The sequence below is a fragment of the Dendrobates tinctorius genome, unplaced genomic scaffold, assembly GCF_039654945.1.
Source record: "Dendrobates tinctorius isolate UK_male_01 unplaced genomic scaffold, ASM3965494v1 ptg000257l, whole genome shotgun sequence".
Lineage (NCBI taxonomy): Eukaryota > Metazoa > Chordata > Amphibia > Anura > Dendrobatidae > Dendrobates > Dendrobates tinctorius.
Window position 1 is genome coordinate 11074215 of NW_027361924.1, and position 16233 is coordinate 11090447.

At 46.8% G+C, this 16233-nt stretch overlaps 1 protein-coding gene and 1 long non-coding RNA gene across 3 annotated transcripts in view; one reads left to right on the top strand and one right to left on the bottom strand.

Moving 5' to 3' along the window:
* The window catches only part of LOC141069236 (uncharacterized), a 31953-nt gene that overhangs the window by 1705 nt on the left and 14015 nt on the right, over positions 1-16233 (bottom strand). The window contains exon 1 of one of the 2 annotated variants that reach the window (XR_012226531.1): positions 1828-1964. The exons of the other annotated variant lie outside the window; for it this stretch is intronic. This is a non-coding gene — a long non-coding RNA (uncharacterized lncRNA). Of the gene's footprint in view, positions 1-1827; positions 1965-16233 lie in introns of those variants that run through there. 2 annotated transcript variants of the gene reach the window in all.
* On the top strand, positions 746-13730 carry LOC141069235 (uncharacterized). Its single transcript, XM_073558687.1, has 4 exons — positions 746-2233; positions 5393-5516; positions 6680-6741; positions 13211-13730. The coding sequence occupies exons 1-4, from the start codon at positions 1879-1881 to the stop codon at positions 13531-13533; spliced, it is 864 nt and encodes a 287-aa protein (XP_073414788.1). The 5' UTR covers positions 746-1878; the 3' UTR covers positions 13534-13730.

Below are 16233 nucleotides of genomic sequence, written 5' to 3' on the forward strand. Positions count from 1 at the left end.
TTGGTCAGAAGTCACCCAAAACTTTTCATCTATAGAAAAATATTGATGTCTTGGCACCTGGCGTATACTGGTAGTGGTGTAACCCAGGCACCAAACTCTACAGGGGTGCAGGTAGAGGTGGTACTAGGGTCGGGATAGGATTAGAGCTGAGGTAGAGGTGGTACTTGGGTTGGGTTAGGATTAGGGTAGAGGTGGTACTGGGGTTGGGTTAGGATTAGAGCTAGGGTAGAGGTGGTACTAGGGTTGGGTTAGGATTAGGGTAGAGGTGGTACTGGGGTTGGGTTAGGATTAGAATTAGGGTAGAGCTGGTACTAGGGTTGGGTTTGGATTAGAGTTGGGGTAGAGATTGTACTTGGGTTGGGTTAGGATTAGGGTAGAGGTGGTACTGGGGTTGGGTTAGGATTAGAGCTAGGGTAGAGGTGGTACTTGGGTTGGGTTAGGATTAGGGTAGAGGTGGTACTGGGGTTGGGTTAGGATTAGAGCTAGGGTAGAGGTGGTACTAGGGTTGGGTTAGGATTAGGGTAGAGGTGGTACTGGGGTTGGGTTAGAATTAGGGTAGAGCTGGTACTAGGGTTGGGTTTGGATTAGAGTTGGGGTAGAGATTGTACTTGGGTTTGGTTAGGATTAGAGATAGGGTAGAGGTGGTACTTGGGTTGGGTTAGGATTAGGGTAGAGGTGGTACTGGGGTTGGGTTAGGATTAGAATTAGGGTAGAGCTGGTACTAGGGTTGGGTTTGGATTAGAGTTGGGGTAGAGATTGTACTTGGGTTGGGTTAGGATTAGAGATAGGGTAGAGGTGGTACTTGGGTTGGGTTAGGATCAGAGCTAAGGTAGAGGTGATGCTTGGATCCAGTTAGGATTAGAGGTGGTGCTAGGGCTGGGGTAGAGATGGTACTAGAGTCGGGATAGGATTATAGCTAGGGTAAAGGTGGTACTAGGGTTGGAGTAGAGTTGGGGGTAGGATAGAGTTAGGTCTATAGTTAAGGTAATAAATATTATGTGCAACTTTTATGTCTGTGGAAAAAATAAGAATACCCTACTGCCCCATAGAGCAAAGTATAATCTCTTCAGCATTTTCTTAAAATACACTCTGTGCTTGGGTTCAATACTGGATTGGTGCTGTGGACCCGGGGTGGGCTATTTATTAAGGAAAATACATTTGTCCTGCCACAGACCTGGTGATCCATGCTATCCTACTGGTGACAGATGATCAAACATTCTGGATTATCAGACAGAAGTAAATAATTATAGACATATGATTGCAGTTTTCCTCCTTTTCACTGCATTTTCTCAAAAAAGTCTGCTGAATTGTTCAGTGATCGACCTTTGCTGCAGTTTCACTTCCATTTTTGGCTACAGAATCTCAAAGTATAACTTTTTGTGCCTGCAGTCACCACTAGGGGGAGCACACTGCATACATGAAACTTAACAGTCTGCAGTGAGCAGCTGCCAGTGGGAGACTCTGAACCCCCCCCCCAGGTACTATACTGGAAAATGTAAAAAATAAAAAAAAATTTCCCAAAACTTGCAAGTTTCCATCACCATGCTATTCCCCAAATGCAAATAGAGAGATAAAATCTAAAAAAATATTTTGATAAACGCAATGGAGTTGTGCTGCAATACCAGATATTAAATTAAGTTGAACGAATCTGAGCAGCAATTCCACACACAGCCTTTAGACAGGGGTGGCGCTCTTTTTGAAAGGAAGACCAAAGATCGGGGACATAGCACATGAAAAACTGCGTCTGAATTATGAGGTTTCCCCTTTAAGTGCATGGTTCTGGCCCTGAATAATCTGACCTCTTCTCCGCCTTTTTTCCAAACTTACTTTCGCTTTTGAAACTGAAGTATAGGAACAGCTGCAGCTTTATCTGTGACCATGTATTGTGTAAAGACCGGGGGGTTTAAGATGGTGAATGCTTCTTCATCTCTGCGGCAGATCATTACTGAATACTATCCGGGTTGCACTTTGGGGAACATCAACCATGGAATCCAGAGAGTCCTCCTGCTAGTGTTCGGGATGCTCGGTCACGGGAAGTCGTCGTTCATTAATTCTTGCCTCTGTGTAATGAAGGGCGGAGGATACAACAACACGGCGCCTTCTGGCTCGAATTTGGGAGGATTGACCATGGAGAGAAAGGAATATGAACTGACCAACAATCTGGTGATGATCGATAACCGGGGGTTCAACAAGCTGAAGCCAACGGAGGTGCTAGAGATGCGCGCCCAGTTCAGTGAGTATTCCAAAAGCACCTTAAAGGGGTTATGTGGCAGCACAGGACATGTGACATGTATAACTGGCAAGTGTGTGCAGACGTCACGTCATCGGCACCGCTCACTTCTACATCTGGAGGTGAGCAGCACCGATCATGTCACATATATAACTGGCAGGTATGTGCAGACGTCATGTCACTGGCACCGCTCACTTCTACATCTGGAGGTGAGCACCACGGTCATGTCACATGTATAACTGGCAGGTGTGTGCAGACGTCATGTCACTGGCACCGCTCACTTCTACATCTGGAGGTGAGCAGCACGGTCATGTCACATGTATAACTGGCAGGTATGTGCAGACGTCATATCACCGGCACCACTCACTTCTGCATCTGGAGGTGAGTAGCACAATCATGTCACATATATAACTGGCAGGTATGTGCAGACGTCATGTCACTGGCACCGCTCACTTCTACATCTGGAGGTGAGCAGCACGGTCATATCACATGTATAACTGGCAGGTATGTGCAGACGTCATGCCACTGGCACCGCTCACTTCTGCATCTGGAATTGAGTAGCACGGTCATGTCACATGTATAGCTGGCAGGTATGTGCAGACGTCATGCCACTGGCACCGCTCACTTCTGCATCTGGAGGTGAGTAGCACGGTCATGTCACATGTATAACTGGCAGGTATGTGCAGACATCACGCCGTAAGCACCGCTCACTTCTACATCTGGAGGTGAGCAGCACCGATCATGTCACATGTATAACTGGCAGGTATGTGCAGGCGTCATGTCACTGGCACCGCTCACTTCTACATCTGGAGGTGAGCAGCACCGATCATGTTACATGTATAACTGGCAGGCATGTGCAGACGTCATGCCACCGGCACCGCTCACTTCTACATCTGGAGGTGAGCAGCACGGTCATGTCACATGTATAACTGGCAGGTGTGTGCAGACGTCATGCCACCGACACCGCTCACTTCTACATCTGGAGATGAGCAACACGGTCATGTCACATGTATAACTGGCAGGTATGTGCAGACGTCATGCCACCGACACCGCTCACTTCTACATCTGGAGGTGAGTAGCACGGTCATGTCACATGTATAACTGGCAGGTGTGTGCAGACATGATGCCATTAGCACCGCTCACTTCTACATCTGGAGGTGAGCAGCACGGTCATGTCACATGTATAACTGGCAGGTATGTGCAGACGTCACGCCACTGACACCGCTCACTTCTACATCTGGAGGTGAGCAGCACCGATCATATCACATGTATAACTGGCAGGTGTGTGCAGATGTCATGCCACCGACACCGCTCACTTCTACATCTGGAGGTGAGCAACACGGTCATGTCACATGTATAGCTGGCAGGTATGTGAAGACGTCACGTCATCGGCACCGCTCACTTCTACATCTGGAGGTGAGCAACACGGTCATGTCACATGTATAACTGGCAGGTGTGTGCAGACGTCATGCCACCGACACCGCTCACTTCTGCATCTGGAGGTGAGCAGCACAATCATGTCAGGGGTATAACTGGCAGGTATGTGCAGACGTCATGCCACTGGCACCGCTCAATTCTGCATCTGGAGGTGAGTAGCACAGTCATGTCACATGTATAGCTGGCAGGTATGTGCAGACGTCATGCCACTGGCACCGCTCACTTCTGCATCTGGAGGTGAGTAGCACGGTCATGTCACATGTATAACTGGCAGGTATGTGCAGACATCACGCCGTCAGCACCGCTCACTTCTACATCTGGAGGTGAGCAGCACCGATCATGTCACATGTATAACTGGCAGGCATGTGCAGACGTCATGCCACCGGCACCGCTCACTTCTACATCTGGAGGTGAGCAGCACGGTCAAGTCACATGTATAACTGGCAGGTGTGTGCAGACGTCATGTCACCGACACCGCTCACTTCTACATCTGGAGGTGAGCAACACGGTCATGTCACATGTATAACTGGCAGGTATGTGCAGACATCATGTCACCGACACCGCTCACTTCTACATCTGGAGGTGAGTAGCACGGTCATGTCACATGTATAACTGGCAGGTATGTGCAGACGTCATGCCACTGGCACCACTCCCTTCTGCATCTGGAGGTGAGTAGCACGGTCATGTCACATATACAACTGGCAGGTATGTGCAGACGTCATGCCACTGGCACCGCTCACTTCTGCATCTGGAGGTGAGCAGCACAATCATGTCAGGGGTATAACTGGCAGGTATGTGCAGACGTCATGCCACTGGCACCGCTCACTTCTACATCTGGAAGTGAGCAGCACAGTCATGTCACATGTATAACTGGCAGGTATGTGCAGATGTCATGCCACTGGCACCGCTCACTTCTGCATCTGGAGGTGAGTAGCACGGTCATGTCACATGTATAACTGGCAGGTATGTGCAGACGTCATGCCACTGGCACCGCTCACTTCTGCATCTGGAGGTGAGCAGCACAATCATGTCAGGGGTATAACTGGCAGGTATGTGCAGACGTCATGTCACTGGCACCGCTCACTTCTACATCTGGAGGAGTGCAGCACGGTCATGTCACATGTATAACTGGCAGGTATGTGCAGACGTCATGTCACCGGCACCGCTCACTTCTACATATTGGAGGAGTGCAGCATGGATCAATCTTTGAGTTTGCGCTCAGTATCTGCTCCAAAAACTCAACAATTTTTGAGCGATTTTCCAGACGTGATTTTGGAACGGGCTTTCAAAACCTCTGTGTGCACATCATTTTAGGGTGCAGAACTGTCAAATTCGCTTGTGAATTTATTGTGTCCACATCATTGCCAGTTAGTCTTGTTTTCAGGGAGACCCCCAGTAATATATAGGGAAGCTGAAGACCAGCTTTTCTATCAGACGGGTATTGGACAGTGGCCGATGACTTCTCAAACGTAGAAGAACGTTTAGGTTGGGATCAGACTTGCGAGAAACTCTCATGAGTCTCGCACCTCAACACCTGGCACTGCTGCTGGCACTCAGGACCAGAGCGCTCAGCTGCATAGAAATACATGCAGCCACACACTCTGGTCCCGAGTGCTGGTGGCAGTGCCGGATGTTGAGGTGTGAGACTCATGCGAGTTTCTCGCAAGTCTGACCCCGACTTTACAGGTCTATTACTCCAACCTCACCTTTCTAGTCTCCCATTAGGGCATCTTCGGGAATTGGGGGAAGTGACCTGGTCTGGAATATCCACAAGAGAAGCTTACAGAGTATATAATGAAGAGGAACGAAGAGAACCCACAGATCTCGTGGTCCCTGTGTTTGTACAGAGGTAACAGCATTTTTATTTTTGCAATAATCTCATTTTTTTACTTTTTTTTTTTTGCTCAATGAACGGAGATATAGTGAATATCCAGGATATTCCCACACTGTAAGAACCGGGTGAGAATCACAGACCAGGATGTTCAAACTTTTCCTATTCTGATTGGAATGTGTCATCAGAAAATGATTGTTTATGTCAGAGTTTTGTGTTTCTTTTTTTTTTTTAAACATTTCTGGCCATTTTTTTTCTTATTATTAAAATGCAAATAGTTGTATCCTTGCAATTTTCACATTGGCCACTAGGGCATTTCTAGAATGATACTTCTTGAGTTTTCAGCAGTCTCATTGTCATTAAAGGCAGGATTACAATGGTAGGTAACACCTCTATACACAGGATTCACCAATCACAATAGGCAATGTTAAAGCTGGACCTTTACAATGAACTTTGTACTTCCTCATTAGATGCTTCAAAACAAAAGATAGGGGCGGAGTATCTCCTAGCTGCTAATGTAAATGTGCATTTCCTGAAACAGCAGGAAGTTACCGAGAATAGAAAAGTCCCAGTGGCCGGTGTGAAACTTGCAAAATTTCTACTTAAAAAAATATACCGTATGTATTTTTGTGTTAAATCTAATATATATTTCAACAATAGGCCATTTCCTAATTATATATTCCCTTAAAGGTCCATTTAGACGAGACCATTTTGACCCATAACGAGTGCCAGAAGACTATGTACATATTGATTAGCACTTATTGGCGGTATAGAAATTATGGGAACACATTGGAACCTAATATGGTCATTCTGTGCTCATACAGGACCATTGTATCAGCAGCACATCCACTGTGTATACCAATAATCATGATTTTTATGCCATATAAACCATCTAATCACTGATAAATGAGCATTTTGCTCTTTTCACCAGGTGATCGCTGACTTGATCAACGATCAGGAACTAGAGCTGTTCCAAAAGCTGGTTTGGCATTGTAGTCTCGGGTTGTCGCACCTTCATTTCGATTTTCTGCGCTTCTTCTCACACTCATCCTGCAATGTTCTCGCACTGCCTCTCTGAATTATGGTTATTTATGAGAAGTGATTCTCTCCTCGGTTATTTTTTTATCATATTTTTTCTTTGATTAAGCAGAACGTGTCTGAAAGGAAACATTTTATTTCAGCTGCAAAATGTTCTTGGATGAAAACGAAGAGAAGTTAATAGCAGACGCTTACAGCATCACGGGTAGGTGACCACTTTGCGTTTTTTGGTTAGACCTGCTTAGTAGATGGAGTGACAGTCAATATCACAGGTAGGTGTCCGAGACTCGATGGTGCCACTCAACATGGCCGACAATATGCAACATTGTACTACATCCCCCATTTCCATATCCTGACATATCTAGGATTACTCTTCTTCATAACCAGTAGGGTCTATAGTCATAGGAATACCTATAACCATGGAATAGTTTTTTTCCCTGGCGATTTGTTTGTAGTTTTTGATTAATTTCTGGGATAGGAAGTAGCTGGCTGATATCTACCACTGTCAGCCATATAAGCTTTTTATTTTAATGGCCGCCTGTCACGTCTCCGTCAGATTTGGGGCCTGCTGTTCCGGTCGCAGCCACTAGGAGGCGCCGGGCCGCCACTTCGCCGTCAGACTCGGGGACGGCTCTTCCTGCCTCGGCCACTGGGAGGCGCCGTGGTTCTATTACATCGCCGTCAGACTCAGGGCCTATGGTCCCAGCTTTAGCCACTAGAAGGCGCCGGTCTGTCACGTCACCGTTGGATTCGAGGCCTGCTGTTCCGGTCACGGCCACTAGGAGGCGCCAGACCGCCACTTCACTGTCAGACTCGGGGACGGCTGTTCCTGCCTCGGCCACTGGGAGGCGCCGTGGTCCGCCCGTGAGTTATGGTGGTGACAGAGAAGTGGCTCCTGCGCAGGCATCTGGTGGGCGCAGGCTCCGCCCCTCTGTCAGTCATCAGGGGGTTACTGCAACTCCATCTGGCCTGGTCCTGGGGGCGGCCCTAATGACATCACCAGTCCAGGAACCTGTGAGGGATGACCTGATCCCTCAAATACCTTGGGACTGGTCTTGCAAGCCGCCGGATATATTCTTGGTTCCCCTGTGTGTTACTTAGTGATTGATTTCTGTTTGACTCTGACCTCAGCCTGGATTTCTGACCCCTCTTTTGCCTGACGATTCTGTACTTCTGCTACTCTCCTGGTTTGTGACCTTGGCCTGGATATTCTGACTCTGCTACTTCCTAACGATTCTGTACCTCTGCCGCCCTCCTGGTTTTTGACTCTGACCTTGGCCTGAAATTGACTCTGCTATTGCCTGCCGTTTTTGTACTTCACTCTGACGACCGTCCTGCTCTGGCCGCTGCTCCTATTCAGACAGTACCTCCTGGGCTCTGTTGTAAATCCAGATCCCTGTATAGGGGTAAAGGGTATCAGTGTTTCTCGGGGTGTTGCCTGGCTGCAGCCCAGAACCGCAGACGGACGTTACATTATATCCGGCCGTAAAATTAACTGCTTCTTGTGTATATACCCAACATATACAAAAGCAGTCTCCCTGAACTTTTTTTTTTTCTTCTTCTGACTGAGCTGATTTTTAGCCTGAACACCTGTTGCAGTGCACAGCCTGGAAGATCTCTCTCATTTTCTTGGACAACTATGCGGCAGTCTGGAGTCTTCAGGGAGAGAGCTGCACCTCAGAGATCCATGCTCCTGGCACGTCGACCTCTGGGCAACTACTCTGGCTATGGTTGCCCAGGGGCTCAGGTATTGCCCGCAGATGCGGCTAAAGTTTTATTACCCATTTCAGTTTCATGTGGTCAGAAATCGCTGTGTTTAAACGCGTATGTGGATAGTGGCTCTGAAGGAAATTTTATGGATTCCTTGACTGCTAGGAATCTGGGTGTAACTCTACTAAAACTTAATGCCCCTATTAAAACCACGGCTATTAATGGCACGTCCATTATTCAGGAGGGGGTTAAGTTTGTTACTGCCAAGGTTGCTATGTCTGTGGGAGCCTTACACACTGAGCTGGTGTCATTTTTTGTGATGGACAATTTAACCTCTGCAGTTATTCTGGGTATGCCATGGCTACGCCAGCACAATCCTGTCATCGACTGGCACTTGGGTGACGTTGTACGCTGGAGCCCACAGTGTCAGAAAAATTGCATATCCTTGGCAGTAAACCAAGTTAAGGTTAAAACCCCCCACATACCGTTTGCTTTCAGAGATTTTGAGGATGTCTTTTCTATTGTAGAATCTGAAAAGCTACCCCCTCACAGAGAGTATGATTGCCCTATTGATCTGATTCCGGATGCCCGTCTCCCTAAGGGAAGAATATTTAATCTCTCTGGCCCAGAGCGTCAGGCCATGAATGACTATATTGCAGATAGCCTAAGAAAAGGGTTTATCAGACCGTCCATTTCTCCAGTTGGGGCCGGGTTCTTCTTTGTGGAGAAGGAAGATGGTGGTCTCAGACCCTGCATTGATTATCGGGAGTTGAATGCAATCACTATAAAAAACCAGTATCCGCTTCCACTCATCCCTGATCTTTTTAATCAGCTAACAGGAGCCCGTTGGTTTACTAAACTTGACCTCCGGGGGGCATATAATCTGGTCCGCATAAGAAAGGGAGATGAGTGGAAAACGGCCTTCAATACACCCCTTGGCCATTTTGAGTACCTGGTTATGCCGTTCGGACTCAGCAACGCACCTGCCGTATTTCAGCACTTTGTTAATGATATTTTTAGAGACATTTGTGGGGTGTATGTCGTGGTGTATTTAGATGACATTCTGATTTACTCTGCTGACCCTGTGACACACTCTCAACACGTCTGTTCTGTGCTACAAAGACTACGTGAACACTCCTTGTTTGCTAAACTGGAGAAATGTGTCTTTTTTGCTGAGGAGGTACAGTTTTTAGGATACATGGTTTCAGGTAAAGGCTTCCGCATGGATCCTGCCAAGGTCCAGCCTATTAAGGCTTGGGTGCAACCAAAATCGCTGAAAACGCTGCAGCGATTTTTGGGGTTCGCTAATTATTACCGCAAGTTTATTAGAGGTTTCTCAGAGATTGCCAAGCCACTCACGGATCTGACCCGGAAAGGGGCGGACGTGGCCAACTGGAATCCTGAGGCAATTCAGGCGTTTTCTACGTTAAAAGAGTTTTGTGGCCAACCCAGTTTTGGTTCAGCCGGATCTGGACCGTCCATTTATTGTGGAGGTGGATGCCTCTGAAGTCGGAGTGGGAGCAGTGCTATCACAAGGCACTACATAACTCACTCTGCTTCGTCCATGTGCGTTTTTTTCCCGCAAATTCTCTCCCACGGAGAAAAACTATGATATTGGGAATCGGGAACTATTGGCAATTAAATGGGCCTTCGAGGAATGGCGTCACTTCCTCGAGGGCGCCAAACACAAGATCACGGTAATTACCGATCATAAGAACCTGACATACCTAGAATCAGCAAAAAGGTTAAATCCTAGACAAGCAAGGTGGGCATTGTTTTTCTCTAGGTTTAATTTTATAATCACCTTCCGCCCTGGTACAAAAAATGTGAGGGCCGATGCCCTCTCTCGCAGTTTCTGCCCCTCACAAGCCGAGGACTGTGAACCAGTTCCGATATTGGCCACTGGGATCATTGTGTCCGCAGTGTCATTGGACCTTCTGGAGGAGATCCGTAAATCCCCAGAACAAGCCCCTGACACTACGCCACCCAACAAATTGTTCGTTCCGCCTGCATTTCGCCTACAAGTACTTAGAGAATCACATGACTCTGTCTTGGCAGGCCATCCTGGTCTCAATAATACCGCCAGATTGATAACTAGGAATTTTTGGTGGCCGACGGTGGTTAAGGACTGCAAAGAATATGTCTTAGCATGTGAGGTCTGTGCCCGTGCCAAGTCCTCCCATACTCGCCCTGCCGGCTGGCTCCAGTCCTTGCCCACCCCCGAGAGTCCATGGACCCACATCTCCATGGACTTCATTACGGACCTACCGTCCTCAGATGGAAAGACGTGTATCTGGGTGGTGGTGGACAGGTTCAGTAAACAATGTCATTTTGTCCCCCTGTCGGGGTTACCTAACTCGGAAACGTTGAGTAAACTGTTTATTGTACATGTGGTACGTTTACACGGTGCCCCGGTCAATATTGTGTCTGACAGGGGTACCCAATTCGTGTCAAAGTTCTGGAGGGCGTTCTGTAAACGCATTGGTATTGAGCTATCTTTTTCCTCGGCTTACCACCCTGAAACCAATGGGCAAACCGAACGTGTCAACCAGGCTCTGGAGCAATACCTTCGTTGCTACATCTCAGAACACCAGTCCGATTGGGCAGAACATCTGCCACTAGCCGAGTTTGCCCTAAACAATCAGTATCAGGACTCCATTAAGTCTACCCCCTTTTTCTGCAACCACGGGCTGCATCCGCGCTTTGGCTCATTCTCGGCCAGAATATCGGAGCTTCCTGTGGTAGAGAAAAATATACATCGTTTAAAAACCATTTGGTCTGAGGTAAACTCTAACTTGAAAGGGGCCCGGGTTAGACAGACCTCAGCAGCGAACAAACGGCGATCCAAAGGACCGCACCTGGGAGTTGGAGACAAGGTTTGGCTCTCCACCAAAAACATCAAGCTTAAAGTACCGTCTGCCAAACTGGGTCCCAGATTTATTGGTCCATACTAGATTATAGAGGTGATTAACCCGGTGGCCTTCCGTTTAAAACTCCCTCAGTCTTTCAAATTACCCAACGTCTTCCACAAGTCTCTCCTCAAGTTGTATCGCTCCCCAATTCACCCTGTCCCGTCCCCTCCTCCTCCCGTTTCGGTCGGAGGGTCCTTGGAGTATGAAGTCCAGGGTGTCCTTGACTCCCGCCTTGTAAGAGGGTCCGTACAGTATCTGGTACACTGGAGGGGATACGGCCCGGAGGAGAGGTCCTGGGTCCCTGCGCAGGACATCCATGCAAAAGCACTAATTAGAAGGTTTCACCTCCTTCACCCTGACAAACCAGGTTTTGAGGGTCCGGAGGCCCCTCTTGGAAGGGGGGGTACTGTCACGTCTCCGTCAGATTTGGGGCCTGCTGTTCCGGTCGCAGCCACTAGGAGGCGCCGGGCCACCACTTCGCCGTCAGACTCGGGGACGGCTGTTCCTGCCTCGGCCACTGGGAGGCGCCGTGGTTCTATTACATCGCCGTCAGACTCAGGGCCTATGGTCCCAGCTTTAGCCACTAGGAGGCGCCGGTCTGTCACGTCACCGTTGGATTCGAGGCCTGCTGTTCCGGTCACGGCCACTAGGAGGCGCCAGACCGCCACTTCACTGTCAGACTCGGGGACGGCTGTTCCTGCCTCGGCCACTGGGAGGCGCCGTGGTCCGCCCGTGAGTTATGGTGGTGACAGAGAAGTGGCTCCTGCGCAGGCATCTGGTGGGCGCAGGCTCCGCCCCGCTGTCAGTCATCAGGGGGTTACTGCAACTCCATCTGGCCTGGTCCTGGGGGCGGCCCTAATGACATCACCAGTCCAGGAACCTGTGAGGGATGACCTGATCCCTCAAATACCTTGGGACTGGTCTTGCAAGCCGCCGGATATATTCTTGGTTCCCCTGTGTGTTACTTAGTGATTGATTTCTGTTTGACTCTGACCTCAGCCTGGATTTCTGACCCCTCTTTTGCCTGACGATTCTGTACTTCTGCTACTCTCCTGGTTTGTGACCTTGGCCTGGATATTCTGACTCTGCTACTTCCTAACGATTCTGTACCTCTGCCGCCCTCCTGGTTTTTGACTCTGACCTTGGCCTGAAATTGACTCTGCTATTGCCTGCCGTTTTTGTACTTCACTCTGACGACCGTCCTGCTCTGGCCGCTGCTCCTATTCAGACAGTACCTCCTGGGCTCTGTTGTAAATCCAGATCCCTGTATAGGGGTAAAGGGTATCAGTGTTTCTCGGGGTGTTGCCTGGCTGCAGCCCAGAACCGCAGACGGACGTTACACCGCCTTCGACTCAATCTCGAGCCATTGCAACTTGATAGATGAAAACTCTGTAGGAAGATTGATCTTGTGCAGCCTAGATAGGTCCACCAGGGTCTTCTCTGTTATCTTGATTGTATCAAGCCATCGGGTTGCGGGTCTTCCTCTTAACCTTGCTCCTTCTATTCTTCTGACCATGATGTCCTTCTCCAGTGATTGCTCTATAAGGTACAAGGACAAATTCCTCTGTCACTTGGCCGCCCAGAAGTTCCTCCCCATTCCTTCCTTTAATTCTGTCTGACAGTCAGATAAAACTGCCCGCTTCCTATGAAGCACTACTAAAATACAGGAGAGGAGCTGTCTGTGGAGGGAGGAAGTAGCTAACTTCTTGACCTACTGGTTCACGAAAGAAAACTAAACAGAAATAATTGTATTGGAAGGAGGTAAAACAATGGGACATTTATTGTGGGGTGTAGTGTGTAGCTATTGGCCCCATATCATAACTTAGAGGTTCTAGCCCATCACGATTACTAGTGAGTGAGTCCAGAACAATAATTCTTTTTCGTTTCGTCTTTTCTTTCTTTCTTTGGTTTCCATATTATTTGTCCATCCCAGTAATTTACCTGATCTCCATGGAGGGTAGGATGGTCCCAATTATCTTTATGGGTTTCGCATTTTTAATCTTCTTGAAACCAGATCCATTCCACTATGAGATTTTTTTTTTGTACTTACAGGAATTCACCCAATCATTGTGATCACACACTCGTCCTCCGGGAACTTTGGAGAATTTATCCAAAAGTTTGAAAAGTTAACGTCAACTCACTTTATCACACTGGAAAACTACACTAACGAGAACCCAAAACCAAACCCCGAAACTGACGGCAAAATCTTGGAGTTCCTACAGACGTGCATTAAAGAAGCAGAGTCCAGAATTAAAAAGATGTCGGAAGAAGATCCAGCTGAGAGAATAGTTCAACAGACATCTCAGCAGGTTAATGAGGAGGCAGCAAGACTAAAGGAATCCCGTGATCGACTGCAGAAAGTTCTGAGGAAATAGAGAAGTTCTGAAGGAACGTGTTATATCCCACAGAAGCGCAGATACCGGAAAAAAAGGACATTGAGCTTTTGCTTGTTGCACGTGCGGCTCTATTTGCAGCTCGCTGTTGCGATACTTTCCTCGTCTTTTGCGCCAATTGTAACTTTTGCATCTTTTCTTTGCAAAAAATAAAACAAAACATTCACTTCTGGCTGAAATTTGTAGTCTTTATTACTTTTACGAGAGCGTATATCTTCTTCTTTTCTTCACGACGTCATTAGTCTCCACCATCAGTTAGGGCCTGTCCAGGTTTGTTTGTTTTTTACATTTGGATGTCACAAAAAGAGGTGTTCAGACATACTCATTGGCGCAAAAGTGGTTAACAAATGTATACCTTTGACTAGGTTTTATCTAGACATATGGTTTTTTTGGGAGAACATGCAGTAAATGCACCAGCCATGCATTATTCTCAGCGTCCATCTTCAGGAGCGCACCGCTCCTCTGCCTCCTGGCTTCCTGTTTGCTGGGAGTCCGTGTGCTTCTGATGATTGACAGGTCGGCTATACAGCATGGCTGAGCCGCTGGTCCAAATGGTGAGCTCTCCCATGCTGCAAGCAAACCCTTTAACTGTCTATGGCATATTTCCCTGGTGTTACATCACGCACGTTCTTTGTCGCTTGGCAGAGTCGTCTGCATTGATACAATGGGAATTTCCTTCCTGTAGTTTCCCCTTAAGTCCAGGTGAAAATGTTCTTCTCTTAATGTATATTTAATACAGAGAAGCTTCCACTAAAATCCAAAACTTTTACAACCTTTGAACTGTACCATAGATGTGACAAGAGGAATGATATTTAGAAGAGCAGATGATGACCAGAGAGGAAGGGGTAAATGCAGAGGTACTGGATCATTTTCACTTTCGCTCTGGATAAGATTCCAGTAAATACATTTGTGGTATTTGTTCTGGGTGTGGTGGCAAGATAAAGGGATTTAGAAAAAAATATCTGCAGGTTGCTATCAGACTTCTACATTTATATCTGTTTGTGTAGAAGCTGGGTGTCCAACAGCACAAAGAATAATAAACACAAAAATCCCTAGTTTCTTTATCAATCCTATAAAAAATGAATGGAATCAGTACTGTGAAGAAGTCGCAGAAGTACTATTTGGCGTTGGTCTTCCCTACTGCTTGACCCCATGGCGGTGCCCATCACTCTGATCTTCAGTCTATATATATCACTGTTGTAATGTCATTTTCTAATGAAGACTTGTCTGAAATGTAAGATAGTCCTATATTCCAAACTCAATTTGTGTCTCAACCAATAGCAAAACTACAACTCCCAGAAGATCCTAAGTGAAGGACAGTTAGCTCACTGTATCTTCTGTGGTGATCGTCATCGGTCAACACTAAATAGGAAGATGATGATGATGAAACTCATGGTTTGCAGGAATCAAATATATAACATTGAGAAGGAAAAAATACATAGAAGGCAATTGCCAAAATAATACCGCCTGTTGTGCACAAGGATGTAATTATACTGGCACCTGTGGACACAAATATTGATACTTTAATACTGGACACAAACATAGCAACAATAAAATAATTGCTTATGGCAAAGGAGCATTATTTGTAGTCGTTATTCTCTTGAACATCAGGGGCAGTATTATAGTAGTTATATTCTTGTACATAGGAGCAGTATTATAGTAGTTATATTCTTGTACATAGGGGCAGTATTATAGTAGTTATATTCTTGTACATAGGGGCAGTATTATAGTAGTTATATTCTTGTACATAGGGGGCAGTATTATAGTAGTTATATTCTTGTACATAGGAGCAGTATTATAGTAGTTATATTCTTGTACATAGGGGCATTATTATAGTAGTTATATTCTTGTACATAGGAGCAGTATTATAGTAGTTATATTCTTGTACATAGGGGCAGTATTTAGTAGTTATATTCTTGTACATAAGGGGGAGTGTTATGAACGGGTCGCCGAGGAGGAAATAAAAAACAACATAAGCTAAGTCTCAGAAAACCAAAGAGGTTGGTAACTATGCAGACTGCAGTCCCCTGATCCTAACACGCAACTAGCAGCAGTCGTGGAGCGCTTCTACGGTGGTCCTAGACGCCTCGTCACAACCGGAGAGCTAAATAAGCCTAAAGCAGGAAAAGAGGAAAACTAACTGCCCCAGAGCAGATCCCAAAGGAAAGACAGCCCCCCACATGTATTGACGGTGAAACAAGATGAAAACAAAAACAAAGGCAGGAAAATAGGCTGAGCAAATGATGGGGCCAAACTAACTAGAAAGGACAGGAAAGGAAAGACACTGTCTGCAATCTGCCAAAAACCCTACCAAAATGTCCAACACAACTGATAGCAAAATTAACCTTGAAGTCACTAGACTTCTCCCACTATATTAGCACTCTGAAATATTCTGAGACAGAGCAAAAAGAGGCCAATCTAATAAGGGACAAAAAAAGGCAATTTGGCAAATAGAGATAAATAAGAGTGGAAATTCAGCGCAGCCCAGCCGGGCTGGCTGACCACACAAAAAACTGAATTGACCAACAAGAGCATGTGTGAACATTAGCTAAAACAAATTTAACTTGAGAAGACTGGAACAGAGCTGAGTCCAAGACTTAATCACCAGCACCAGGATAGGGCGTCGGCTGTCATATCCAGTCTGATACTCCAGAGATCCAATCGTTATCTTCCTCACCAGGT

Excerpts from the sequence above, each read along its gene's own strand:
- LOC141069235 (XM_073558687.1), top strand. The coding sequence starts at position 1,879 with ATGTATTGTGTAAAGACCGGGGGGTTTAAGATGGTGAATGCTTCTTCA. Across the intron at positions 2,234-5,392 it reads AGAGATGCGCGCCCAGTTCA|GGCATCTTCGGGAATTGGGG; the intron begins GTGAGTATTCCA and ends GTCTCCCATTAG. Across the intron at positions 5,517-6,679 it reads GTCCCTGTGTTTGTACAGAG|CTGCAAAATGTTCTTGGATG; the intron begins GTAACAGCATTT and ends ATTTTATTTCAG.